This window comes from Mus caroli, chromosome 6, assembly GCF_900094665.2.
Source record: "Mus caroli chromosome 6, CAROLI_EIJ_v1.1, whole genome shotgun sequence".
NCBI classification, from domain to species: Eukaryota; Metazoa; Chordata; class Mammalia; order Rodentia; family Muridae; genus Mus; species Mus caroli.
This window is the reverse complement of record NC_034575.1, coordinates 68,768,730-68,796,674: the sequence shown is the minus strand read 5'-3', so window position 1 is coordinate 68,796,674 and position 27,945 is coordinate 68,768,730. Positions and strand designations below refer to the sequence as shown.

At 40.6% G+C, this 27,945-nt stretch overlaps 1 protein-coding gene and 1 non-coding gene across 2 annotated transcripts; both read left to right on the top strand.

Annotated features, from left to right (window-relative positions):
- The first annotated feature begins 86 nt into the window (after positions 1 to 86).
- On the top strand, positions 87 to 27,945 carry Ptcd3 (pentatricopeptide repeat domain 3). The gene is made up of 24 exons (XM_021164475.1): positions 87 to 215; positions 1,343 to 1,395; positions 1,493 to 1,529; positions 2,840 to 2,885; positions 4,523 to 4,591; positions 5,022 to 5,126; positions 6,721 to 6,844; positions 9,611 to 9,726; positions 10,851 to 10,906; positions 12,119 to 12,206; positions 13,188 to 13,248; positions 13,696 to 13,781; positions 14,736 to 14,880; positions 15,941 to 15,991; positions 18,799 to 18,891; positions 19,116 to 19,144; positions 20,052 to 20,158; positions 23,193 to 23,271; positions 23,372 to 23,462; positions 23,925 to 24,010; positions 24,976 to 25,124; positions 26,356 to 26,397; positions 26,924 to 27,082; positions 27,353 to 27,945. Exons 1-24 carry the CDS (start codon positions 100 to 102, stop codon positions 27,429 to 27,431), a joined length of 2,067 nt encoding a protein of 688 aa, XP_021020134.1. The 5' UTR covers positions 87 to 99; the 3' UTR covers positions 27,432 to 27,945.
- On the top strand, positions 25,905 to 26,041 carry LOC115031440. The gene has a single exon (XR_003837065.1). It is a non-coding gene; the product is annotated as a small nucleolar RNA SNORD94 (small nucleolar RNA).

Genomic DNA, 27,945 nt, shown 5'->3' with positions numbered 1-27,945 from the left:
TGTGACCACCCGTTTGGAGATAAGACGTCCCACGCCAGCCCCGCCCCTCGACCCTGCAGGCCGAGGTCGTTCCCGACGTGCTCCGCGAAGAGTCCAAAGATGGCGGCGGCGGCGGCGGCGGCGGCTGCAGCTCGCCGCCTGCCCATTCGCAGCGGGCTTGTCTTGCTGCAGACCACTCGGGGGACGGGTGTGTGTGAACCGAAGGTCTGTTGCAGGTAAGAAGACCCCGAGTCATTTTGGTCTTGCATTTCCCTGAGAGTCGTGAAAGTAGGTAAGATGCAAAGGTATTTGCATGGTCGAGGCCCGGCGCTCTCAAGGGTAAGTAACACGAGGTAGCGTCGTATTTAGTGATCTTTCGATCTGCGAGTTCGGGAATTCTTTCGGAAGATTTTTATTGGTTGGTTGTAATACTGTATATAGCCAAAGTTACCCTTTAAACTAGGGCCCTGTTCTCGTGAAGTTTACATTTCCGTGAGTGCCTCTACAAGCCCCTACATAAATTTCTTTATCACCCCCCCCCCCATATTCATTTTAACCCTGCCAAAAAGGGCAAAGTAACAGATCTTTCACAAATAAAGGGCAGGCTATTATTACCAATATGGCCTCAACATTATGAGAACCTTCAGCTAAGAATAAGCTAAGACTTTAGTAAAAGCAGAAAGCCTTAAAACGTCTGACCCCGTTCTTTCCATCTGTATTGTTGCAAATACTTATGTAATTTCTTTGTACATCCTTCATACAGTGGCCTGGTAGAAATAGGAGGCATTTAGATGTAGTGTAAACTTGTAACCCAGTTTTATTTATTTTTGTGTATTGGTCCAAAGACTTCGTATGAGCTAATTATCTACTCTACTATTGAGTTAAAATCACCTACTGAATAAAAACTTTTATGTTCAGTGTTAACAGTTAGCTCATAGTGGACAAAACTCTAGAGAGAATTCTAAGTCTTGCCGGGCGGTGGTGGCGCACGCCTTTTATCCCAGCACTTGGGAGGCAGAGGCAGGCGGATTTCTGAGTTCGAGGCCAGCCTGGTCTACAAAGTGAGTTCCAGGACAACGAGGGCTATAGAGAGAAACCCTGTCTCAAAAAAACAAAAAAAAAAAAAAAAAAAAAAAAAAAAAAAGGACTGTCTGAAAGAACTGTAGGGAAAACGGGAAGGAGAACACCAGCTCCACAAAGTTGCTGAGTGGCCATGTGGGTGCAATCACACAAAATTAGAAAACATGGCTCAGAATGTGTGCCTGCAGGTGTAGCTGAGTCAGCAGAGCTAACGGTAGGAGCTGAGCTGAGGCCATCAGGGAGCAGTGCTAACAGTGGGATTTGTGTTTTGTTTTTAATGCAGATTTTATGCTGGAACTGAATCCCTCCCAAAGGTTGAAGGAGTAGATATAACAGGTATTTTTAAAACTATGGAAATAGAAGTTTTTAAAAATGAAAAGACATTGTATTTCTTTGTGTTGTTAGAAAATTGATTGTTTTTTTTCTATATAAGGGATTGAAGAAATAGTCATTCCAAAAAAGAAAACATGGTGAGTATTTTGCTATTCATTTACCAGGTGATTGGGTATTTACTGTAAATAAAACATAAGGATTTAAAATAGTGCCTAGCACATAGACAAATACCGTGTTAGCTGTTATTTTTTAAGTCTTGTAATATAATTTTATGTGTAAACTATACATTTAATTTATAAGTGAACTATTAGGTGTACTTTTGTTTAATTTGATTTGTAGTGGCTATTTGATATCATTGTATAATTATGATTAGATTCATTTGTTTCCCTGCATAAGAATTGGAACAGTGGCTGGCCATGGTACCATACTCCTTTAGTCTCGGGAGGCAGAGGCACAGGGATCTCTGCATAGTAGGACTAGTGTACCTACTGAGTTCATACAGTAATGCCCTGTCTTTAGAAACAAGAATAGGGATAAGAGAGCACTGGAGCTAAGAGTAGGGACTGGGTTACCTGTGAATACAGCAGTCCAGCGTACGCCCCTTTGCACACCTCTATATCCAGAAAAACGACAAGAAATGCAACAGGGAGAATATTTATAGTGTGCTACAATCTAGTTGTCACCTGCCTGTGATGTATCTTATAGTCCTATATGTATGCAATTTTACCCGTATAGATAGACAGAATTTAGGTAGCTATTGAGTGTTGTTTTGTAGTGACATACTCCTGTAGTCCCAGCACTCAGGGCAGAAGTTGGAGGGTTGTCAGGAGTCCCGGGCCAGCCAGCCACTTATTCAAGAATTCCCTTTTTCCTATTGGTAGTTCTTGTGAGATGCATTAGGTAAAGAGTGCAGGAAGGCAGGATGTAATGTGATCATTGATTACGGTGATAGTTCAGCAGGCCTGTGGAAAATGTTAGGAAACTAGAAACGGTTAGCAAGTCAAGGCCTTTAAAAAATTCACTTTATAAGCTACGAGAGCTTTTAGTTTTCTGTATAGCTGGGGGAGAGGCTAAAGGCAAAAAAAGTAACTCGAAAACTATGTTTTAAAAATGTCAAATTTTGTGTGGGCTGCAGCTTACTTTGTTTACATATTTCTTACGTTTTATTGTGTACAGCCCTGCCTTTCCCATCCCCACCCCACCTCCCAGAAAAGAAATGGTGTAGGGTGGATACTGAACCCTGATGTGGGTCCTCTTCCTCCCTCTTCTGAGATTATAGGATTTGCAGAGATGCCTGCTTCTCACCTATTCCTGTTGTAGTAAATAAGTCCAGGCTCTAGGTGAGAGCTGAAGTGTCCATCTGGTTTTATGCCCAGTATCTTCTGAGAGTAGAATGACTTGATAAAGGTTGACTTGTGGGGGATAAAGTATCTGTTCTTTATTCTAGGGATAAAGTAGCTGTTCTTCAGGCACTTGCATCCACAGTAAACAGGGTAAGTAGAATTTTAAGGGTTAATAACACATTCAGTGTTATAGCTCTTTATTCACCATAATTAAACTGTTGTAGCTAGAAATTTTCTTAAAAACTAGTCCAATCTCTCTTTTGGAAAATGGGAAAACAGGTTTTGAAGCGACCAGCATAGGACTGGCTAGGATGTGATGCCCACGTAGTTTTTTTTGCAGCATACTGGTAATTGTGTGTTTGTGCTGTTTTGCTTTTAGAAACAGGTTCTCTCTGTAACATAGTTCTGGCTGTCCTGGTACTTGGTATGTAGACCAGGCTGGCCTTGTGCTCACAGAGATCCTCTTGCTTCTGCCTCCCAAGTGTTAGAATTTCTTAAAGGTGTGCACCACCAGGTCCACCTCACACTAATAATTTTTAATTACTGGAAAAGCTTCTTGAAATACTTGTTTCTAAAAATGACATGAAGTAATTAAATAAATTAAAAATTAGTTAAAAAAAAACAAAACAGGTGCTTTTTTCTGAGGATAACCATGTACAGCCATTGTCTTTATATGACTCTGAGACATGGGTCTTTCCTGCTGGTGGTAATACACTGGTCAAATACAGATCTTTTGATGGGTGTGGTAGAACATGCCTTTAATCCCAGCACTTGGGAGGCAGAGTCTGGAGGATCTCTGCGTTTGAAGCCAGTCTGATCTGCATTATGAGTTCTAGGATAGACCAAAACAAACAAACAAACAACAAAAAGCAGAATACAGATTTTTCTGGGCATGGTTGTGCAAACTCATAAACTTTGGAATCATCGTGGACTAAGGTGGAGTTCACATAGACGCCCTGGAGGTGAGGTGACTATATAGGTTAGGGAGCTGGAGTTTGATACCTCCTTAGGTTTCCAAGAGACACACATAGTTCTGAATAGCATTTCAGATGCCTATTTACAGACAAATGAACTAACTGTTCAACAACTATCCACCTGATTCATTGGAGCCAAGGTCTCATCCAAATGAAGAGCTCAACTAAAAAGGCTAGTTTAACTAGCCAGTATTCTGGGAATCTCTTGTTTCTGCATTCTGAGCACTAGAATTAGTGGGCTAACTAGAGGGCTGGCATACCCATCCCATACTTATATGAGTTCTGCCTCGTGCTTGCACAGCAAGTGCTGGATCTGTTTAGCCATTCTCAAGCCCCTGGAGAAGGAACTTTCATGTAAAGTTGCACATGGGTACATAGTGACTATGCAGTGAAGGAAATCTTATTGCAGGAAGCTGTTGGTAGGAGTAGGTAATTCATGGGTCCCTTACTAGAGTTTAAGACAGTGATAGTCCTGACAGCACACTGATATCCTAAGAAATAGACTGAGGAATTAGCACAATGCTAAAAATGCTTACTAATTAATGTCTGAGACCCTGGGTTCTATCCTAGTAACAAGAGAAGGAAAAACCTTTTAAGATGGAGCCGTGGGAGTTTGTACTTACCAGCTTTGTGTTGTGCAAACGTGGGGGAAGTCTTACTGACATGTGTTTTCTTTTTATATAGGCAGGCACATGGTCATATCTACATGTACATTTCCTGTCTTAATTAAAATTTTATTTTACAGAACTTGTGATCATTAAAGCTTAGACATTTTAGCAAAAATCTAAAAAGATGTATGTGCCCTTTCCACAGGATCCTACAGCTGCACCTTATGTATTTCATGATGATCCTTACCTCATACCAACCTCTGCTGTGGAGTCTGTGAGTACTATTGGGTAACTTTTCTAGGAATTTTTAAAAGCCTTACTGGTTTGTGTAAGGATATATAAGTAGCTGAACTATTAAAATAAAATAAGAAACATTGAAAAGCTTACAAATACTGACAAATTGGTAGACTCTGAATCTTAATTTTATCACAAAATATTTAAGTTGTTTCTGAAAAAGGTTTTGGGTTTAGTTTCATTTGTTGTTTGTTTTTTAGTATTAAGGTCTTAACTAACCCTTAAGCAAACCATGTGTGTCTGTGGTGTATATAAAACATGACCTGAAGTCAGTACCATACTCAGAAGTGAGACTTCTTGTATTATTGTATTCTTTTTCCTGGGGGAAAGGGAGCAGTTTTTGCTGAGGGTGTAGTCTTGCTTGAGTCTAAATTATTTCTAAGTGCTAATTTGTATTTTTTCTTATATAGCGTTCATTTTTATTGGCAAAGAAGTCTGGAGAGACTGCAGCAAAGTTTATTATTAATTCATATCCCAAATATTTCCAAAAGGATATAGCTGAGCCTCATATACCGGTAAGGAGAGGTGATTGTGTCTTTTACATTGTAATGTGAATGCAAATTAAATCATACTTCCACAGCAGACTTAGCCATTTTAGTGCCCAGGATATTAGAGTGAGAACCTTTGCTAACCTTTTAAAATTCCTTTTTGTTTGTGAATCTTCTACTCTATGACAGTTCTTTTTCAGGGACCTCTAATGGCTCCTGCCATTTCCTTATAAATATTGTCTTTATGAGGGTTCTTTGCCCCGGTTTTTCTCTTGTACAGTCTGCACTTGGTGTTTTGGTCATTTTTGCACTCCATTTGCATTGTCGTCTGTCTTACCCACATTCCTCTTCTTGGAGCCTGAGGCCATACTTCTGACACCCCTTGGAACAGGAATTGTACAGTGTCTGCAGAGTGTCCACCCAGCAGCCACTGCAGTCAGTTAACTGTAGCAGTGGGAAATGCCATCCTAGGCAGCTCCTCCTGCCTGCAGCCTCTCCCTTCCCCTTCCTTTCCCAAATTCACCCCCAGACAAGCCGTCCTCCTCATACTGCAGCTTATGTGGCAAGCCAGAACAGTTGTATAGTAAGAATATGAGAACAGTGGCAGTTGTAGAATGCTCATTAGTTGGCCCATCACTCCCCCTTTTGGCTGGCAATGCTCCTGTGCTTGCTGGAAGCCGCATGGGTCTCCTGCCTTGGAGGTGGTGTCATTGCACACTGTACTTTAATTAGCTCTGTCTCGAGGGTTCTTTGTTGGTGATGGACTATAGACCCTCTTGTAAGCTCTCTGCCATTAGCTATGCCTGAGGATTGCTTTTCCTGCTGTGACAAAATACCTGACAAGCAATTTAATGAAGGAAAGTTTTAGGTCAGCTTAGAGTTTAAGGAAATGCAGCCCATCATAGTAGGGAAAGACTTTTAGCAAGAGCAGTAGGCAGCTAGTCACAGTATAATAGAAAAGGGAGGAGCAGAAGCCATGCATCCTAGTGGTTAGCTCACTTTCTCTTTATATACAGTCCAGAGCCTGTGTGAAACCATCCCAGTCACATTTCCACCTCAGTTAACCTGACCTAGAAAATTCCTCACGGGCATATCCGGAGACTGATCCTTTTGGCTATTCTTGAATCTGTCATGTTGACAGCATTAACTGTCATTAGAATGGGAGTGCTTTGAAGGTAGAGCACTCCCTTTAAAAGCATCTTAGAATCCCTAGTGCCTCGCTTAGTACTTGCAGTAAAGGAGCTCTCATTTGAAATATATTAGAAACATTAGCAAATGGAGTAAAAGCCAAGCAAAGTATTTAGATCAACCTCAGGTTGAGGCCCTTAGTTGGAAATATGGAGTGAAATTTTATGTTTGAATATTTTTAAATTTTCATCAAGGCAAGGAGCTGCCTAAACAGCCTTCTGTCCAGGCTAAAGACGTGTATTGGCCTTTCGCGCTCTTACTTGTATATTCTGTTTTAGATTTTGTAATATGTTCAGATGTAAGTGTTACGTGGTGTAGGAAACAGGAACTGGAACAGCCTGTTTACTTGGGTCTCTGGAGGCTAACAGCCTCGCCTAGTGTCACCCTGCTACCTTGGCCTGTTTGTAGTCATTCACTTATCCTCTTGTTCTAGTGCTTAATGCCTGAGTACTTTGAACCTCAGATTGAAGATGTAAGCGAAGCTGCCCTGGAGGAGCGAATCAGACTCAGAAAAGTCAGAGCTTCTGTGGACATGTTTGACCAGCTCTTGCAAGCAGGTGACTCTTTTCACTCAGAGCCCTCCTTCAGCATGGGGACCTTGTTTGGAGTCCAGTTAGCTTTGAGTAAAAATAAGAAACAATGTTTACTCTGCATGCTGGCGCTGTTTGTGATTTAATTGGTATAATATGCATAATTCATTTTCTGCTCTTAGCTTCACCGTGAAATTATAAGTGAGGTAGAACTGCAGGTTTATCCCCTTTTGTCCTGTGCACTGGCAAAGGAAGTACATGGCCTCTGTTTCTAGCGTTAGGTGTGAGAAGGCAGAGCCAAATAAAACAGAAAACTTGATCTTTATTTTATGTATGAGTGCTTTGCTTGCATATATATCTGCATCATTTGTGGGCCTACTGAAGTGGGCCTCGGATCTTCCTTAACTGCACTTACAGAGAGATATTTTATCACCGTTGTGGGTGCTGGGAATCAGACCAGGCCCTATGGAAGAGCAGCCAGTGCTCTTAACTCCTGAGCATTTTTTGAGCCGCAGAGAAATGCTTTAAAAGAAAGACTTGTTCAGTGGGGATCAGGGACTTTGATTGATAGGGTTCTTCCTCACTTGGTAGCCTAGCAAAGATCTTGTCTTTTCTGAGCATCTAACTAATGTCCTGTTGTGTTTTCAATTAGATCTGGATGAGTTTATTAATAAATATAATTCTAGGTAACGTGACTGACATGCTACTGTAAATACGCATGTGGTCTCTTCAAACTCAGCTGTTCTCATTAAATTTTAGGAGTCTACTCTGCTTTTACGTGAATTAGAATAAAAATTTTGCTAAACATAAGGGAAACAAACTGGACAAATCATTGAACATAGTATTTGAACCCAAAAATACTTTCTTACACTCTTTTTCAAGAGTTTGCTTATGGGCTGGTGAGATGGCTCAGTGGGTAAGAGCACCCGAAGGTCCAGAGTTCAAATCCCAGCAACCACATGGTGGCTCACAACTATCCATAAGGAGATCTAGAGCCCTTACATGGGTGTCTTACATATAATAAATAAATAAACCTTTAAAAAAAAAAAAAAGAGTTTGCTTATGTAGCTTCTAACAACGTATCACACGCACAGCTGAAGGGTGACACCAGCCAGTACACTGGGGAGGTTCTACCTCTGCTTCCTGAATGTGAGCGACAGTTGTTATGGATCTGCAGTGAACTCCTCAGTAACACCTGCTGTAAAAACCTATTGAGTGACTGCACATACCTATACCATTGTGGGCCCCACTGGAAGCCTCAGCACTCAGGCGTTAAACACTGTTTCATCAAGGGTGACCTTGAACTCCTGCCTCAGTGTCTTGAGTGCTAGGATTACAGGCATGGACACTTATGTTAAGCTTAATAAATTGAGTCTTTTAGGGTTTTTAAAAAAATATTTAGTTTTGGAAAACATTCTTTTAAAATTTTTTTTATTATATTTTTGCGTGTATGAATGTTTTGCCTGCATGTGCTTGCCCCATACTCTAGGAGGGCAGAAGAGGGTGCTGGATCCCTGGGATTCAAGTGAGGGTAGTAAGCCACCATGTGCTGTTCTGGAAGTTGAACTTGGGTCCTCTGTCAGAGAGCAACAAATGTTCCTAGCCACTGAGCCATCTCTCCAGACCCCTCTACTTTTCTTTCCTTTGTACTTCTCTCTATAAAGTGAGTGCTGAAGTGGGAATTATCTCATTTTGAACAGTGGGGGTTTTTGTGGATTTTATTGTTACTTATTTTTGAGGTGCTGGGAGTCAAACAGGTTGGAGTTTTGTTGTTGTTGTTTTTGTTTGTTTTTTTATGAGACAGGGTTTCTCTGTGTAGCCCTGGCTGTCCTGGAACTCACTCTGTAGACCAGGCTGGCCTTGAACTCAGAAATCCACCTGCCTCTGCCTCCCAAGTGCTGGGATTAAAGGCGTGTGCCACCACTGCCTGTCAAGCAGGTTGTTTTTAAGGTTATTACAATTACACAGCTATTTTAGTAGTTCTGAGCACATTTTTAATGAGGACCTGAATCCAGTTGGGATAATTGTTTGAGTTTATTATAGTGGATCAGGTGTAAGAGAATTGAGAATTGATGTGGACCAGCAGGTTGTCCTTCAGTGATAGGTTCCAGAGAGGAGTGACCAAGGAATCAGAAAATAAGATAGGAAAGCTGGCGTCAATAGATCTTGTACAACCTGAGTCTTACGCCAAACGAATTTATTCAGAAAAACAGTTTACAGGGTGTCTTAGGGTTTCTATTCCTGCACAGAACATCATGCCTAAGAAGCAAGTTGGGGAGTAAAGGGTTTACACTTCCACGTGGTGTTCATCACCAAGGAAGTCAGGACTGGAACTCAAGCAGGTCAGGAAGTAGGAGCTGATGCAGAGGCCATGGAGGGATGTTACTTACTGGTTTGCCTCCCCTGACTTGCTCAGCCTGCTCTCTTATAGAACCCAAGACTACCAGCCCAGGGATGGCAACACCCACAATGGGCTTGGCCCTCCCTCCTTGATCACTAATTGAGAAAATGCCTTACAGCTGGATCTCATGGAGGCATTTCCCCAACTGAAGCTCCTTTCTCTGTGATAACTCCAGCTTGTGTCAACTTGATACACAAAACCAGCCATTGGGGGGTGGGGGTTGGGGGGAGTGACAGAATCAACAGAAAACAATCATTCATTATGTACTAATTGGTAACATGGTAGTGGAAATAAGCCACCATCAATAGAAAAAAAGCGAGTTTCATTCAGGAGGCTTTGGGTGTTTGAACATTTCTTTGTTTGTTTGTTTGTTTGTTTTCCCCTAATTACAGGAACCACAGTCTCTCTTGAAACAACTAATAGTCTTTTGGATTTGTTGTGTTACTATGGTGACCAAGAGCCCCCAGCTGACTATCCTTTTCAACAAACTGAACATTTGGAAAACTTGGTAAACAAAATTAAAAACTTGGCTTTTTTGTTTCTAAAATAATATTTTCTCAGTGGGTTAGGGGTCTGTGTCTTGTCATAGCACTGAGAGGTTTTATACTGGGGTGGCCTTCTGTAAACATGACAGGGTCACATGAGCCTGTTTTCCAGTCACTTCTAATCAATGTGCACTATACAAAATAGTATGTTTTGTTACGACAGTTTCATGCTTGTATGTAATGTATTTTTATCATACTCCTCCTTCCTTCCCCCCCTTCCTTTCCCCAGGGGTGTTTTTCATCTTCCCAATTTATCCCTTTGTACTTTGTCTTTAGGATGTATATGTTTTAGGAGATTGTACAGATGAGAAAAAGCAAGCAACATCTGATTTTTTTTAATCTATAGATAATCTCTAGTTCCACCAGTTTTCTTAGAAATGACATAATTGTCAACTTTATGGCTGAGTAGAGCTTCAGTGTGCTTATGTTCCACACATTTTGGGGGAGGTGAGCCTAGGCCCTCCATATAGTAGGCAAGGACTGAATTGTGAAACTGTCTCTTCTTCCCCTACTTTTGTGGTTGGTTTTTTGTTTTGGAATTTTTTGTTGTTGTTGTTGCTTGTTTTGTTTTAAGACTCACTGAGATTTGCCTGCCTCTGCCATCCAAGTGCTGGGATTAAAGGTGTACATTACCTTGCCCAACCCTGTTCTTTTGTTTGGCTGGTTGGTTTGGTTTTTGAAACAAAGATTTTGCTTGGAATAGTCTTAAATTAAATTCCATATGCCTTGGCCTCCCAAGTAGCTGGCTTGTAGGCTCCTTATTAGGCCTAGCTATTCATAGCTGAGTGTGCTAGCACACCTTTAATCCCAGCACAGAGGCAGAAGGTAGGTCTCTGAATTTGAGGCCAGCCTGATCAGATTTTAAATGAGTGATCATCTGGAGATAAAACAAAGGTGACAAATCTGACTTTCTCAGTGTGCACTAATTTTCACACTAAAGGAATTCACTGTAGGTGTGAACATTTGGGGGGTTTTCCTTTGCCTTTTGATGATCTGATATTTAAGTTTTTTAAATTTCCTTTTTTTTTTTTTTTTTAAAGTAGCTTGCAAGCAAGCATTGTCTTACCTTTTATTTCATCTGTTCTAGGAAGAAGCTGCAGAGGAAAATAATCAAACATCCAAGATGGAGTCTGGTCCTTGGAAGTATGTTAAACATGAAAATCTTGTGTTATGGGAATTTTACAGTACACGAAAAATATACTACATTGTCCTCTAGAGTTGCGATCCAATAAAATATTCTAAAATAGAAACTTTTTGTTCATTTTACAGGTTTATTCCATAATCTGTCTTTGTATATTTATATTTTATACCTTTTGCCTTTTTTGGTTTGTTTCATGAGACAGAGACTCTGTAGTCTTGGTTGTCCTGGAGCTCACTATGTAGAAGAGGCTTGCAACAAACTCATAGAGATGCTTGTGTCTCCTGAGTGCTGGGATTAATAGTGTGTGCCACTATACCTGGTTTCTTGGTTGCTTCTTTTAAGATTCCACTTATATAGCCCAGGCCAGCCTCAAACATGGACCATTCCTGCCAGGGACTGGTATAAGAAGTGTGCCGCATCGCTTGTGGCTTAGACTGTATTTTATAAGATTGTTACCTTCTGCCAGCATACAGAAATCCATTTCGGGTTTGGCCTGGTTATACTTTGTGTTGTTTTTCATCTGTGTATAGTTTAATTAGTAATGCTACCTTGAGATGTAGATCCCTAATTCTTAAAGATTTGATTTGATTGGATATATAGAAAAGAAAGGCTACCATTAATACTAGAAATTCTAGTTTAGAGAGATGGCTCAGTAGTTAAGAGAATTTCCTATTCTCACAGAGGTTCCAAGTTCTGTTCCCAGCATCTTGTATGTAATTCCAGCTCTGGGAGATGTGACCTCCATGGGCACTAGCACACACTCAAACAGATGCACACACACATGGACTTTGTAGTAAGATCTTAGTTCATATCATGGGATTTTCAGTATACAGAAACATTTATACAAGGTAGGTACCATTTTCTTACCCTCTAGTAAAGAGGCAAAACTGCTCATGCTAGAATATGGCAAGACGCAGGATCAAGGTTACCTTGTGGAATTTTATTTTGGGTGGGGCAGAGATGGAGCCTCTGCTGTGTATCTTGTTCTTTGTATTTGACCTGGGTATTTGTTAGATATTAATAACCACTTTCTTGTCATTCCTAACCATGGCCCTGACATCTATGACAGCTTAGGATCTTTAACCAATTTTGAGGTGATAGCCTGTCACACTGAGTCATAGAACAGTTATATGTACAAACATTTCCAGAAAATGGTGGCACTCAGCACTAGTTTTCTCTGTGCCTCCAGTTGATATTTCCTCTGATGTTTCTAGAGCACAAAACAATGCTGAGAGGATCTTCGCTTTAATGCCAGAGAAGAATGCACGCTCCTACTGCACGATGATCCGAGGGATGGTGAAGGTACCTTTCTTTATTTGAGTTCGTTTTGTTCCACCCCTATGCTAAAAGGGCTAGAAAATGCCTGGGATCATGAATATATGCAGAATGTGATATTTTGGGGGTCAATTTTAAGCAAGATATCTATTTGCTTTATACATTTTTCAATAAGCATAACATGAAAAGATTATATTTTTTGAGACAGGGTCTCTGTGTAACCTTAACTGGATGGATGAGCAGACAAGGCTTAAACTCCCGAAAATCTCCCAGCCTCATTACAGGTGTTCCACAATACCTGGCAAAAAAATTCTTTTTTCCTTTTTAGACAGGGTCTCTGAAATTGTCTGTCCTGCCCTCAGACTCAACAAGTCTTCCCAGAATAATTGGGATCCTGGGCATACACTACAATACTTAGTGGTCATTTTATGTAATATCTTTGTCAGCCTGTGTTGTCTACAACCTCTTAAATGAGATCCTAATTGTGTCTTTGTATCAGTCCTCAAACATTTTTGAATTTAGCATTTCAGATTTTTGAATAGGGATGTATCATTAAGTTTTGTGAGATTTTAAAATTCATGTATGTATTCATGCATCTGTCTTTGTTTAAGTTTATTATGTGAGTGAGTGGGTGTTGGGTTTTTTGGAGTCAGAGTCCTATAGGCATGGGAGTGAGAACGCCAGTGCTTTTGGCTGTCTTCAGGGCTGAGCCGAGCTCCCCCACTTAGACTCACATTTTAGAGCAGAGGCTTGTTGGAAGCTTTCCAGTGTGTGTTGGAAGATGTCCAGGTATATGGTCTCCCCCGTGTCTACCATTAGATGTGAGTGACTTGTTTCTGCCTCATTCTCAGTTGTGACAACTGAGACTGTCTCTAGGCATTGCCAGTGCCTCCTGGAAGAAGCCCGCTACACTGGGATGCCAGCTTCCCGAGAGTAGGAGCCTTCTGTGTTGTGTGCTCACCTTCCCAGTTGGGGAGACTTTGATGATGTTCGCTTTTTCCTCTCTAGCACCGAGCTTATGCACAGGCGTTGAACTTGTACACAGAGTTATTAAATAACAGACTTAGTGGTGAGTTTAAGGGCCCCCTCACACCTCTGTCTTCCTCTAACACAGTGGTTCTCCACCTTCCTGATACTGCAACCCTTTAATAACATTCCTCATGTTGTGGTGACCTGCAATCCATAAAAGTATTTTCATTCATATCTGCAATTTTGCTACTGTTTTGGATTGTAATGTAGTACCTGATATGTGAACCCAAAGGGTCATGGCCCACACAGATTGGGAACTGCTGCTCTTACCAAGATTCAGTGAGGTCTTTGGATTTTGCTCTAGTTGTTTTGGGGCTTGGGAGGGTGTTTTTGTTTGTCTTGTTGTGCTCATAATTAAAACGGGAGTGGAGAACTAGTTCTAAGGCCTTACTGAGATTAGCTAAGACACCAAGACTGACCATTATCTCATTTTCAGCTTTTATGAGGTGAATTTTCAACCTCACATTTTGTTACTTTTTCCTTACAGCTGATGTATATACCTTTAATGCATTGATTGAAGCAAAAACATTCATACTCAATGAGAAATTTGAGGAAAAATGGAATGATATACTGGTAAGCAACCAGCTTCTTTATCTTCTAGCTGCCTTACTAACAAAGGTTAACTTAGCATTTCTGTGGCCATCTTTGTTCTCGTGGAAAAACTCCTCAGTGTGCCTATCTACCAGTAGAAAAGAAAGCACTGATCATCAGTCACCATATATAGCAAGAATTCAGGAAGAGCTGCAACAGTTCACTGTAATTGTTTTTGTTGTAGGTTACAAAGGTATCATATGTATTAAAATTCTGGCCAGAGATGACAAAGGGAAAATACCAGAAAGGATTTTGGGCAGAAGTTAAAAGTAGAACGTTTTAATTGCCGGGCGTGGTGGCGCATGCCTTTAATCCCAGCACTCGGGAGGCAGAGGCAGGCGGATTTCTGAGTTCAAGGCCAGCCTGGTCTACAAAGTGAGTGCCAGGACAACCAGGGCTACACAGAGAAACCCTGTCTCGAAAAACCAAAAAAAAAAAAAAAAATAAGTAGAACGTTTTAGTCCCATAGTTCTTAGGTTATTTTGTTTGTTTTATCTCAGTTAGGTGGAAGATTGCAGAGAGACACCATGATTCCTTGCATGGATGATATAGGATGGAGAGAAAGAGGCTCTTTGGCCCCCTGACAGTGTTAGGCTTTCCTAGAGGGTGGGAATGCTGCCCATGCAAGGCAGTGCTTAGTCACGGTTTTGGGGTTTTCTAATTTTCTTTAAGAAAACACCTCACTGTGTATCCCTTACTTGCCTGGAGCTTGCTATATAAGCCACACTTGCTTTGAACTCAGAGATCTTTTGTTTCTGACTCTTAGGTGCTGGATTAAAGGTGTGGGCCGGGCTGTTTACTTATTAAAGCATATAGTTTTTAATTGGGAGTATGGGTGTTAATTTGCTTTACATGTAGCCACAGAATAAAGTTTTCTCAACAGTTTTGGCAAATTACCTTAGATTAAAAAATGTTTCCTGTTTTGGATTCACCTAGGATCTACTGAAACATATGGTTGCACAGAAAGTGAAACCGAATCTGCAGACTTTTAATACAATATTGAAAGGTCTCCGGAAGTCTTACTCACTTGGAAGGATAACAGCCTTACAGATACTACGTGAAATGAAACATATTGGAATAGGTAAGGAATCCACACTGAAGATGAGGTGCTGAGGTGGCCGCTGGGCTCAGCCACAAAAGCAGGAAGTGTCTTCATCCTTAACATCAAATCATTCTGTTAGGGTTTTCTTACTGCATCTGTAACTTCAGGTGCTGTTGGCCCTTTGTATCTGTTGTATCTATCTTAGAATTCAACCCCAGATAAAAATGGCAGGAAAAGGGCTGGTGAGATGGCTCAGCAGGTAAGAGCACTGACTGCTCTTCCGAAGGTCCTTAGTTCAAATCCCAGCAACCACATGGTGGCTCACAACCATCCGTAATGGGATCTGGCGCCCTCTTCTGGTGCGTCTGAAGACAGCTACAGTGTACTTACATATAATAAATAAATAAATCTTTAAAAAAAATGGCAGGAAAAAATAATTGTAAACAGTTTTTAGTCATTCATTCCTAAATAATACAAGAAGTATTTGCCTAGATTTTATAGCATATCAGATGTTACTAGTGGTCTAGAAATGTTTTGAAGTACACATTAGGGTATGTGTGGGTTATATGCAAATATGTTACCATATCAGCATATAGTAGCCAGGCATCAATGGGATTCTTGGTCTATATCCCCATGGATACCAAGTGGACACTGTCTGCAGCAATGGGAGTGCCTTATACTTGGTGTTCTGTGCAGGAAGTACAAGGTTACTTTAACATTTGAGAGACATTTTTTCTGTAGCTCTCTTGTCTTTGATGGAAACTGATTGCTTTGTTAGGCAGCTTTAAATTCCATGACATTTTTCTAGCATGATTAGATACTCTAACCCAAATTATGTGCTAACATGTTGTAGATATTTCAGTAATTACTTGAAGATTAGGTGGGCATTAATTGACTTCATGGTGCTTTGCTCTTCTCACTGATTGTATGAATATGACAAAGTACTGCTGTCTTTAGAGTGATCTCATCTTTTTATGAGATGAGCTAAAACTATCTTCAGAGGAATAGAAATAGTAACATTGTGTTTCAGCTTTATTTTGGATAGCTGTGTTTTTACTGTTTTTTTTTCCCCCCCCCTTCATCTACCTGGTAATTTGAGAACCCTCACTTGCAACATACCATCATATTATTCACCTGTTTTATCCAAGAGGTATGTATAACCTTATATTATCTTGACTTGTATATAAATTGACCATCTTTGTTGAGTTGCTATAATTGTTAAAGTATCTGCTCTATATATGAATTAAGAACAGAGAATTCACTGGGCGTGGTGGTGAGTACCTTTATTTAATCAGAACACTCAGGACGGGGAGGCAGGTGGATCTCTGAGTTCAAGGGCAGCCTGGTCTACCTACAGAGAGTTCCAGGACAGCCAGGGCTACATAAACCATGTTTTCTGGAAGAAAAAAAGAAATAAAAAAGTTCAGAAGTGGCAGGTGGGAAAGAACAGTGACTGCTCTTCCACAAGACCCAGGTTCAATTCCCAGCACCCGTGTGATGGCTTAAAATCATCTATGACTCCAGTTGCAGTGGATCCTAAGCTGCTTCTGGCCTCCAGGACATGCATAAGCCGACAAGAGGACAAAAACCCATGCACATGAAATAAAAATAAATAATAATTTAAAAATAGAATTCAACCCTACATGGTTGCCTTCCTGTAATCCTGCACCAGCACTTAGGAGGCAGAAGCAAAATCAAGGTTGGAGACATTGTGTGACTAGTGGTACCCTTGATTGCAATATAAAATACAAATCATTCTTGCACTACAAAAAAGAATAGGCAAGGTGGGTTGTAATTAAGGGTTTCTTTTGGTCTTTAGAACTGTGCTACTCAGTATAATCGCTTAGTAGCCATAAGTAATTACGTAGTTTATATTATTTTTAAAATCTTGACATTAAGCCTTACCATTCATTCCCTTTCCTTTGTGGCTTCTAAGAATCAAACTCCATCATCAGGCTTGGCAGCAGTTGCCCTTGTGTGACACCGAGCCATCTAGTACCCCACGATGTGTCCTTTCTTAATCTACCATCTATACTCTTGCCAGTCATCTTCCTCAGTGATTCCTCTTCTCCTCTCACATCTCATATATGAACATATGCACCTCGGTAATCTAGATGTTATTTGAAAGAGAAATGTAATATTTATGTGAATGTAACATAACTGTACTTAATATGATTATCTCCAATTCTGTTTTCCTACAAATGGGACTTAACTGTTGCCCTTAAAACGACCTCTATCATGTATTTCAGACCTGCTGGCACCTGTCTATAATCACAGAATTTGATAAGTCAGAGCAAGCATGTTAGATGTTTTCCAAGCCAGCAAATGCTATATGAGTCTCAGAAAAGGGGATAGAGGGGAACTAGGAAGATAGGTCAGTCTTTAAAATGCTTGTTACACAATCTAAAAACTATAGACTTTGATCACCAGAACACAGGTACACACTTACAGTCCTAGCAGAAACAGGTAGGTCTTTCACCTTGGGGCAATCCAACCTAGCCCTTTTTTCCTTGCCCTTGTCATTGCATTTTATCAAAGCACCAAGACAGACCCTGTTTCAAAAAGGCTTGATAGTTCAATGGGCTAAGTGTTTGCTTTGTAAACCTTGAGAACTTAAATTGAATTCCAGAACCAATATAAAGCTAGACTAGGTAGTGGGCATCTAATTCCGTGTTCCACAGTGAGATGGGAGGACGGGACTAGGGAATCCCAGAAGCAGCTCGGGTAAACCTCTGGTCCATGATACTCCTACCTTAGTGTTGGGATCTTTAGAGAGTCCTTGCCTGTGCCATTGTCTTGAAGTGTTGTCCCTTTGGTGGTTTCTCTCTAGCAATTTTAGAGTGCTAGGTTAGGTCTTACATTATATTCTAAGACTCATTTTTGAGTGAGTTTTTTTTTTTTACACACTTTTTTTCTATATATAAAAATAGAATTTTGAGGGCCAAAGAGATTGGTTTAAGTCAGTGGTTCTTTCCTATTGCTGCAACCCTATAAAATAATTGCTGCAACCCTTCATGTTGTAGTGACCCCCCCAGCCATAACATTACTTTTGTTGCTCCTTCATAACTGTAATTTTGGTATTGTTCTGAATTGTTATATAAATATCTGATATGTATCCCCTGTGAAAGAGTCGTGTGACAAGGGGTTTTGACCCAATGGGTTGAGAACTACTGGTTTAAATGGTTATGAGAACCTGCTGATCTTCTAGAAGACACGTGTTCTGCTCCACAAGCTTACCCACCAGGTTCTGGGGATCTGGCATACTCTTCTGGACCTTGGCAACACCTATTCACATTCACATTTATCAGTGGATATCAACCTGAGAGTCATATGTCACATATCCTGCATATCAGATACTTACATTTCCATTCCTAACAGTAGCAAAATTACAGTTGAAGTAGCAACGAAGTAATTGCCCTATTAGTATTCAGTTGTCTTTTTTTAAAACCCAGTTCTTTGGCTGTGTAGCATAGTGTCTTGAACTTGCTGTGTAGTTCAGGTGAATCTGATTCCTATCTTCCTACCTCAATGTTGGGATTAATGAGTATATATGGCTCATGTGACTTCTAAGAACCACCCCATCCAATAAATTTGCTGTTGGATTTGGTCTTGGCTTCCTTATCTGACTTGACTTTAAAAGAACATAGGTACTCCTAAATAATTTAGTTAGGTGTTAGTTTTGGATCTCTGAGTGTTGGCATTTGTCCCATTCCAAAGAAATTTGAGCTTCTTAAGAGATGGTAAGGGTAAAGTCTAAACGGAACCCAAGGATGGATGGATGGATGGATGGATGGATGGATGGATGGATGGGCTTTGGACCTGCCCAGCTTTCTGCCAGGTCTTAGGCTAAAGATGGAGGCAACAGATCGGAGGTGTTTGTAACTTTAGGCTGTGAAGTTAGTCGTGCTTATAGTAGTGGATTCTTGATAAAAACCCATTTGCCTTGCTTTTTTGTAGGTTTAAGCTCTATAAAAATGCCATCCCTCATCATCTATGATATCATGAATGAATTAGAGGGAAGAACATTTTCTCCACAGGACCTTGATGATGGTAGGTACAGAAATTGCTTGTGCTTTCCCCCAGCTCATGAGGGGTGGTTTGCCTGAATTCTATTAGAGGCCTTATGCTTTGAGCAGTGTTTATTTAGCTGAGTAACAATATTTGGATTGAACATTCTGAAAGAGCCAAGGTTATCTATAATGTATTAATGTTACTGATAAGAAAATAAAGCTACATCCACACCAACCAAACTTCTTGTGAACTTTGGTTTTCAGATAGATTTTTTCAGTTGGCCATGAGTGTGGTGAGTACCACTTTATTACTTTGTTATCCCTGATCTAAGGCTTCCTCTCTGTTTCCTTGTTTTGCCTATAACTGTGGGCTTCTGTGTGTCTCCTCTGTTCCTGTTTTTGCTTCTACTCCTTTTTTCTCTACAATCTGTATCCTATCTCCATTACAGTGTTGCCTTTTTTTTTTTTTTAAGATTTATTTATTATATGTAAGTACACTGTAGCTGTCTTCAAACACTCCAGAAGAGGGCGCCAGATCTCGTTACGGATGGTTGTGAGCCACCATGTGGTTGCTGGGATTTGAACTCTGGACCTTCGGAAGAGCAGTCCGGTGCTCTTACCCACTGAGCCATCTCACCAGCCCTGCCTTTTTTTAATACCTGTTTCGATTAAGTTTTCAGAATATTTTTCCCCATTAGCTTTGTAAAGTGATGGAAATAGATTATTATGCTTGTTTTCATTTTATCATCATCACAGGAGAACTTTGATGTTTTCAGGATGAGTAGAGAATATCCTGTTGATTGTGTGGCAGCCTAGTTAGTGTCTGTCCTCTGGGCTTTTCCTCTGAGATGGCCACGCAGACGCAGCCTCTTTGGTGTTTTGCAGGAGAGGTGATCAGTGGTATTTCAGTGCTGGTACTTGGAGCTGTTTCATGGTGATTTTGATAGTACAGTGGTAGAACTGCTAATATAAAATTTTGTCTTAAATTTCATAAACCTAGGGTTTATTTTACCCAATTCCTTCTCAGTTTTATTTTTTTGTTTGTTTGGGTTTTTTTGTTTGTTTGTTTTGTTTTTTGGCTATCAATAAATTGAATCTAGTGCTAAGTATTTATACAAAGCAATAACGGGTTTTTTTTTTTACCCTGTTGAGCCATTGGCTTATAAGAATGTCTAAGTAATACTGTTTGCAAATTTTCAGTGTTCATCTCTCAGAGATTTAGAGCTTGCTTACCAAGTACACAGACTTTTAAACACAGGGGACAACCGGAAACTGATTGGACATGATTCTCTACGTAAGCTATATTAGTAAGTATGTTACTTAATATTTTATTATATGTGTGCTTGTCTGTGTGTGTGTATATACACACCTGTGCAAGCATGTGAAAACCAGAAGGGTACCGGGAATTCTTCTCCGTCAGTCTCTACCTGTCCTCTAAGGCAGGATCTATTCCTGAAGCTGGGGCTTGTGACTCAGCTAGTCTGGAAGCCCAGCAAGCCTATCTCTGTGCTGCATGGGAGTTGCCTATAAACACTTGGTAGGAACGCCTGGTTTGTTAAATACTTGCTGGGATCCAAACTCTAGCCCTCATGATTTTGGACCAAGGGTTCTTAACTCTTGAGCCATCTTTCTAGCCCCCTCCTTTCAGTTTAATTTCTAGATTCAGCAGGGGGAGAATCTTAAAGACTGTATATCTTAGCTCTAGTTTTAGGTGATGGGCCCATTATTGGTACTCGTAATTGAACACTTCATAAAAGCAGTGGGGCTGAGGAAATGGCTCCATGGGGAAAGTGGGAGCATACGTTTTTAGGTTTGGGTTCCCAGGCCCTACTGGTGGTATGTGTTCTGTAACCCCACGATGAAGCAGGAAGTAGATATAGGCAAATCTGTGAAGACCAACAATGTTCAGCAATCCAAGGAGGGGATGCAGGGCTGGCGATAATGTAAAGCATGCACATGCTAACACATTTAGTGGTTAAAGCCAGCTCCAGCAGCTTCACACATACATACATACATACATACATACATACATACATACATACATTGGGTAAATGGAGCAAGGCTTAATGGCGGATGACATGTAGAAGGACCTACAGTGGGCAAGTGGGCTTCCTAGAGATAGCCCACCATCTTACACAGCTGCAATGGCTGTACCTCAGCCTTCATCTACAGATTACTTCTTGCTGCTGCCATGCTTTTTCATGCTTGTCATTGCTATATTCCTCATACATCTAGCAAGGTGTGATTGCCTCTTGAGAGAGAGCCCACTCTGTCGGGCAACTTTCCTGCAGATCAATATGAAAATGAAATTTCCAAAAATAATATTGTTTAAATGAACTAATAATTTTACAGACTTCCTGATTTTAGTCAGTCTTAGGAAGTTTAGGGTAATTGATAGAAAGTTTAAGGAGATGGATGAAGTTGTTTTTCCAGAAGGTGTAATAAAGTTAGAACTGTGAGTGGAATGTGTGCCCTCCTTTGTAAAATACTGGGGGCTACATCTGTTAGAAAACAAATACAGTGAGTTTTCATGCATTACAAACATATAATTGTACTTGGAAAAGAAAAATAGGCTTGGGACAAGGTCATTATCAAAGAAAACATTGTAGGTTGGGTCTGAGTTCTAGGATCTCGTGATCTAGGGATGTGGCCATAGGTTTCAGTGTGCACTATGAAAAAACAGCGTTATGGATAAAGAGTAAGTAATTCTATTATGAATATAAGGATAAGTAATGATTATTAGTTTATCTGAACAAGACATAAGATAGGTTATCTCTCTTGCTAAGTATAAATTGTTATCAGCTTAGCATAGGAAAGAGCTTACTACAAACTGGATTGCTTAAACTTTAGTAACAAAAGAATTATTGCTTTGGGGTTTATGGTGAACTTGTGGAAAGAAAGAAAAATGGGGATATTAGTTAAGTATGAATTTCAAAAGAATAATATATACTCCTATTGTAATTTCCTTTTGTGTAGTGATTTTAATTGTTTGTTTGTTTGTTTGTTTGTTTGTTTGTTTGTTTGTTTTTCAAGACAGGGTTTCTCTTGTGTAGCTCTGGCTATCCTGGAACTCGCTTTGTAGACCAAGCTGGCTTCGAACCTGCCTCTGCCTCCCAGGTGCTGGGATAAAAGGCGTGTGCTACCACTGCCCGGCTTTAATTCCGTTTTGAGGAATGTTTTTGTGGTGGTTGTTTTTTAGAAATGATGTAAATTGTGACTCTGAGGTTTTTCTTACAAAACTTTAGTCTTAGGTGGTATAAAAAAAGCTAAGAAAAAAAAGTTGTTGGAGTCAGCTCATTGGAGTTTTCTCTATCCAAATATGTATATGTGTGTGTATATATGCGTATATTTATGAAGTTTGTTCAAGCTTGCTTGTTGAAGCTTACTCCAGCCACACATAGATATGTGTGTATATCTATGTATGTATGTACATAGGTTGGAGCCTGACTCCATCTAGCCAGTGTGTGAATGTGTATAAATATATGCATGTAATATTTATGTATGTGTAAAGTTGTTGGCGCTTGTTTCATCCACCAGGTGTGTAAGCATGTGCTTGCCTTACATTGTTGCCAACCCCCAGTCCCTCCTTAGACCTCTGAACACATTGTTGGAGCTGGATATAGATCCCAGGGGTCAGTCCCCATTCAGGGTGAACACAACAGTGGAACTTGTGGTTCAGTGAGGTTTTGGAGAGGCAGCTGAAGACGACATCTGAAACAACTCCCTCTCCTACGAGCATCTATCTAGGCAGGCACACCTGTGTACATATACGCAAACAAATTGAAAAGTAGCAGTAATATTAAGACTAGTCTCTTATATGTACATAGAGATTTTATTGTGTTACACTTTATGCCTTTATGTGTGAGGGTTGTTTTTGTGTGTCCAGGTCCTTGTTTCCCCACTGAGTACTTTGAATACAAATGTTATTTGAGGTGACTGCTTTCTAGGATCTGAGAATAAGTAGTAAGCAGGAAGCCCAAATAGTCCAGCTGAGGATCCAAGATCTCAGCTGGGAAATTTAGTAGATATCACTCACTTGGTCAATCATTGACCATTCTGACTTGAAGTTACATATTTTTTTATTTTGTGTGCAAATGCACAGCATTTGTGGGGGGAGGGGGGTGCCAAAGGACAAGTTGGTGGAGTGAGTTCTCTCCTGCCTTTATTACATGTGTTTCAGGGATGACATGTGGTAAAGTACCTTTACCCATCTCACTGACCTAAAGTTGTAAACTTTAAAAATTTATGATTTAATACCTTAATAATTCTACTGGAATTTCACTAATCACACCTTATCGCTACACACAGACTTTAATCTAAACACACTTTTTCTCTCCACAGTTCGAAGTTTTTCAGTTTGATTTGTTCACTGGAACAAATTGATGTCACCTTGAAGTGGTATAAGGACCTAATACCTTCGGTGAGGGACTTCATTACTCATCTTTTGTCTTTGTTGATGAATTTGTGAGAATGCCTTTTCTGATGGATGCTATAAAATCGTGTTTGTATTTCTCCACCAGGTGTTCCTTCCCCACCACCAAATATTCATAGGTCTTCTTCAAGCATTGGATGTGGCCAATAGGCTAGAATTGGTCCCTCAGATTTGGAAAGGTTGGTGACAGTTGATGATTAACGTGTACATTCTAAGACTGAAAGCCTCCATTCTTAACAGAGGCTAGCACATTTGTTAAGGTCAAACTTGAAGGCCATTGCCCATGTTATATTGGGTAAGTTAAGTACAGGAAAATACGATCTTTCTGATATCAGTGCCAGAGAAATTAGTACCAAAGTCCAGCTCTGTGTCTTACCCAAATATCTTACACAGGCTGTGTTATACATTGACTACAAACATTTCTGATTGGCATTTGTCAACAGGTCTCACTGTATAGCTCTGATTATCCTGGTACTCATTTTGTAGACTAGCCTCAGCCTCCCAGAGTAGTGGAATTAAGGTTTTCTTTAATTCTAATAAATCTAATTTTAATCCCACCGGAAGATAAAAGTCAGTAATGGATAAAAGCTCACCAGATGTTTTGCATTTGGGATATCACTGTCATTTTCTTTTGCTTTAAGATAGTAAAGAATACAGTCATACTTTCCGAGATGCCCTAAGAGAAGAAGTATTGATGCTCATGGCCAGGGATAAACACCCACAAGAGGTAAGGCTGGCTTGAAGCTCAAGCCATCATCATGATTAGAGGAGTACTGACCTGTGTATTTGCTAATGCATCTATCTTCTTAAGGTCCTTGTGGGATGTTCCACTGACAATTGTAGGTTTAGGTTAAACACCTATTACCATTAGCAGAATACCACTCTTAGTGTTAACCTCATTCCTCTAGTCCAAAGTGGGTACCAGAAAGAGTTGTGACATTGAATGCCAGGTTATTTAATAATTATTTCATGACCTAGAGAGAGGATTCCTAGGAAAGGCACTTGCTCTTCTTCTAGAGGATCGGGAGTCAGTTCCCAGTACTCACATCAGGCACTCACAAACATCTGCACTCAAAATGCATTTACTCTACCACACACACATAATTAAAAATAAGAGAGATATGAGCTGGAGAGGAGGCTCTGATTAAGGGCAACTTGTTCTTCTTCCAAAGTACCCTGGTTAGATTCCCAGCACCCATGTCTGTGCCTCCACTTCCAGGGAAACTGGCCTCTGCAGGCATCAGGCACACATATGCACATGCAGGCAAAATACCTATACATATAAAATACGATTTTCTTTTTTATTTATTAGAATTATTATTATTAAACCACCACCACCTGGAGAGATGTGTCAGTGGATAAAGGTGCTTTCTGCCAAGTCTGATGACCTAAGTTTTTTTCCTGGGTCCTACCTGGAAGGAGAGAACCAATTCCCACAAGTTGTCCTCTCACCTCTACACTTGGGCTCTGGCATACTTGTGTGCACATGTATATACACAGTCGATCGATAAATTGAAACATTTTAAAGGAAATTCATTGTAGGTTTCACACATGTAGTTAAATTGCACTATCCCAAGACAGGTCAAGGCCTCTTTGTTACTCTGTTACTTGTTTGCTGTGCATGTGATAGTTCTTGATTTTAAATTCTTGTCAGAACAACTAAGAGTTCTGCTGACTCTTAGGGCCTCTCAGCTTCAGGTTGCATTTGCTGACTGTGCTGCTGATATCAAAGCCACATACGAAAACCAGGATGCCCGGCAGCCTGCTTTTGATTGGCCAGCCAGCCCTTTACAGTATATAGCTGTCCTTTTTTTAAGAGGTGGCAGAACCCAGGAAGCCTGGTGAGTATGTTTCTAAGTGTACGTGTTAACAGTAATTCTTAGAGCTGAAACATTTACTTGGGTTGATAGGTGAATATTCTCTATAAACCTGAATATACATGAGGTTTTAGTGGACACTTGCAAATATCAGTTAAACAAGAAACTTGCTAAGGCCAGTATGTGTGATGTACTTGAAAAGAGGATACTCAGGTGAGCTGAGAGTTCTCTTTATTCCATACCTTTTGGCTTTCTGCATCTTATTGGGCAAACAACTCAGCCTCATTCTTCTGCCCCCATGGCTCTGAGTGATGAGAGAAGCACACCTTTGGAAATGCTCTGGTAACACAGCATACGTGCTCCTCGTCCCCATCCCTGACCTACAGTGTGGCCTGAGGACCTTAGACTTCTGGCCACTGGTATTTCCAGAAACAAGACTATCTTTGGTTTGTGCCACTATTCTGCTTCTGTGTGTTTTTCCAGTGCTTCACTAATATACTAAATCTAGTCTTTATAAGTGGAGACCTTAGGCTTACTCATTTTTCCAAAATTGGAGACATCAAGATTATCTCTCCCTGCCTCTCTCCGTGTGTGTGTAGGAGGACTTGGGGGGAAGTACATGAATGTATTGGATATTTATGGCCAGTCCAAACATGCCTGCCAATTCTCCAGAAAAGATGTCTTGTCTTTGGCTTGTAGCTCACTTAAATGGGACCTGTTAGCACCTTTTTTTGTCACAAAACAAACAAAAAAAAAAAAACCAAGGCGTTTTTCATGGTCAGGCAGGTTGAACACACTATGAAGCAGGCTGTGATGATTGGCGCAGGGGTACGGACCTCAGCTGAGTCATGGGAGCTGAATGTATGTGTTTTGCCTCTGTCCTGCATGTGGCAGGCTATTGGCATTCACATACATGAGACTGTTGCCTTAATCTGAGCCTGTTCTTCATAATGGAGATTTAGAGCAGACTGACTCAGGCTTTAAGAGGAGCTTAGGCTAAGCCCAGGCTACTACCCCTTCTAGTCTGCAGTGTCGGGCAGATTCCCTCCGTGGGGGATAGAACTAGCACTTCTAAATTGGCCGCATCTCAGATTTACCTGTTGAATTTGTGCACCCAGATTGGGAGCTAGTGGAGCCCACAGGAATTGAGAAAGTTTGTAGGTCACGTAGCTTCTGAACCCGAGAAAAGGATAGCTTGCTTTGTCTAGCTGCCAGTTGTTTTCTGTCAGCAGTCATCTGTTCTCTTCTTCCACAGGAAAATGTTGGAACTCTTCAAAAAGCATAATAAGATTCCCAGGTAAGTTGAGACTCTAGGGCCTCAGCTGGTACAGGCTTGAGTTAGTCACATGGGCTTTGACTCTCTGGTGCGTGGTTGGAATTTCTTCACATGCCTAAACCCTCCGGTTAGGCAGGCAAGCAGTTTCTCTCCTGCCATTCAGGCATTGTAAGCAGGCCTTTTCTCTGTTCAGTGATCATTTTGTGAAGGGGGGGTGGGGGTGGTATATAGAATGTTATCCTCTATCTTTTGTCCAAAGTTAATGAGAATTTGAATAATATATTCTGAATCTCGTCTATAAATATTTTACTAAAAGTTAATAAGTTTGGTGCACTGGAGAAATGGCTCACCTTGCTGCTTTTCCTAAGGTTTAGTTAGTTCTCAGCACCCACATGGAGGCTCACAACTGTTTCTAACTCCAATTCCAGGGGGTCGACACTGGCTTCTGGACATATGGTACACCTACGTACATGAAGACACTTGGATATATAAGTCTGTCGTAGAAAAGTGAACTGGGTACAGTTCAGTTTTGCTTTCTTTTATACAGAAATGAATTGCTGGAGGAATTTATGGACACAGCGAAAGCATCCGGTAGCACTGCTCTGGCCATTGAGGTTGTAAAACTGGCAAGTGCCTTCAGCTTGCCTGTTGGGGAGAGCCTTGCCCAAAGAGTAGTGATGGAGTTCACAGTTGACCCAGAACAAAAGTAAGTCTATCTCCTCTTCTGGTGCTTATAGCATTCTCTTCTGCTTCCCTTACAAAGCGAGGGTTTGGTGATGTAATGCCTGTTTCCTCTGTTATAGGTTTCATCATAAACATTTGGTTTTTGGAACTTTTTCTTTGTTCTCATAATAGTTCAGTGCAGTTTGGGGGATCCTTTTTCTGCTTTGAAAACTGCTATGACTGTGTATAATCAAAGATGCCAAACGCCCTGACTCTGTGAGCTGAAGTGTGTTATCATTTCTCTTCCTTACAGAGAAGCCCTGGGTAACCTCACTGTACTGAACAGTAGCGATGGAGAAAGCAGCAGTGACAGTGACAGTGACGACAAATGAAGGGGAGAGGTGGCTCACAATAGCTGCTGGAATGTTAGAAGTGGTAAAAATAAACAGATACAGGGCTGGGATCCAATATAAGCTCTGTGGTGTTGTACTGGCCTAAACCTAAGACCCTGGGGTTCATCTGCAGTACCGCTAAGATGCACATCTGGCCAGTTTTTTGCCAAGACAGCAACAAGCATTGTGAAGTCTGACTTTTGGAGAAGAACAAATTCCACATAAACACACTGTTTGCAGACCTCATTCCTATTACGCCCATCATGTTAGAACCCACAGGCCTTTGCTGCCTACCTGCTCTGTGATGTGTGGTCCTTTGGCCTAGAGACAAGAATTCAAACTGGTTTTCATGGAGATGGGTTATTACTGTTGAGTTGATCGTATCCCGTTTTGAGAGTACTTAAAAAAGATGGATGCTCTTAGAACTAATTAAATCAGAAGCAAGCTACTGGTTTAGGCTGCCCAGATGGTAAAATCATTAAATAAAGCAACTGTGTTATTTTTAAAAATCTAA

What these genes read in the sequence shown, in the direction of transcription:
- Ptcd3 (XM_021164475.1), top strand. Translation starts at nt 100, where the DNA reads ATGGCGGCGGCGGCGGCGGCGGCGGCTGCAGCTCGCCGCCTGCCCATT. An exon ending in TAGCTGAGCCTCATATACCG is followed by an intron (nt 5,127 to 6,720) that starts GTAAGGAGAGGT and finishes CTCTTGTTCTAG; the next exon opens with TGCTTAATGCCTGAGTACTT. An exon ending in ATTAAATAACAGACTTAGTG is followed by an intron (nt 13,249 to 13,695) that starts GTGAGTTTAAGG and finishes TTTTCCTTACAG; the next exon opens with CTGATGTATATACCTTTAAT.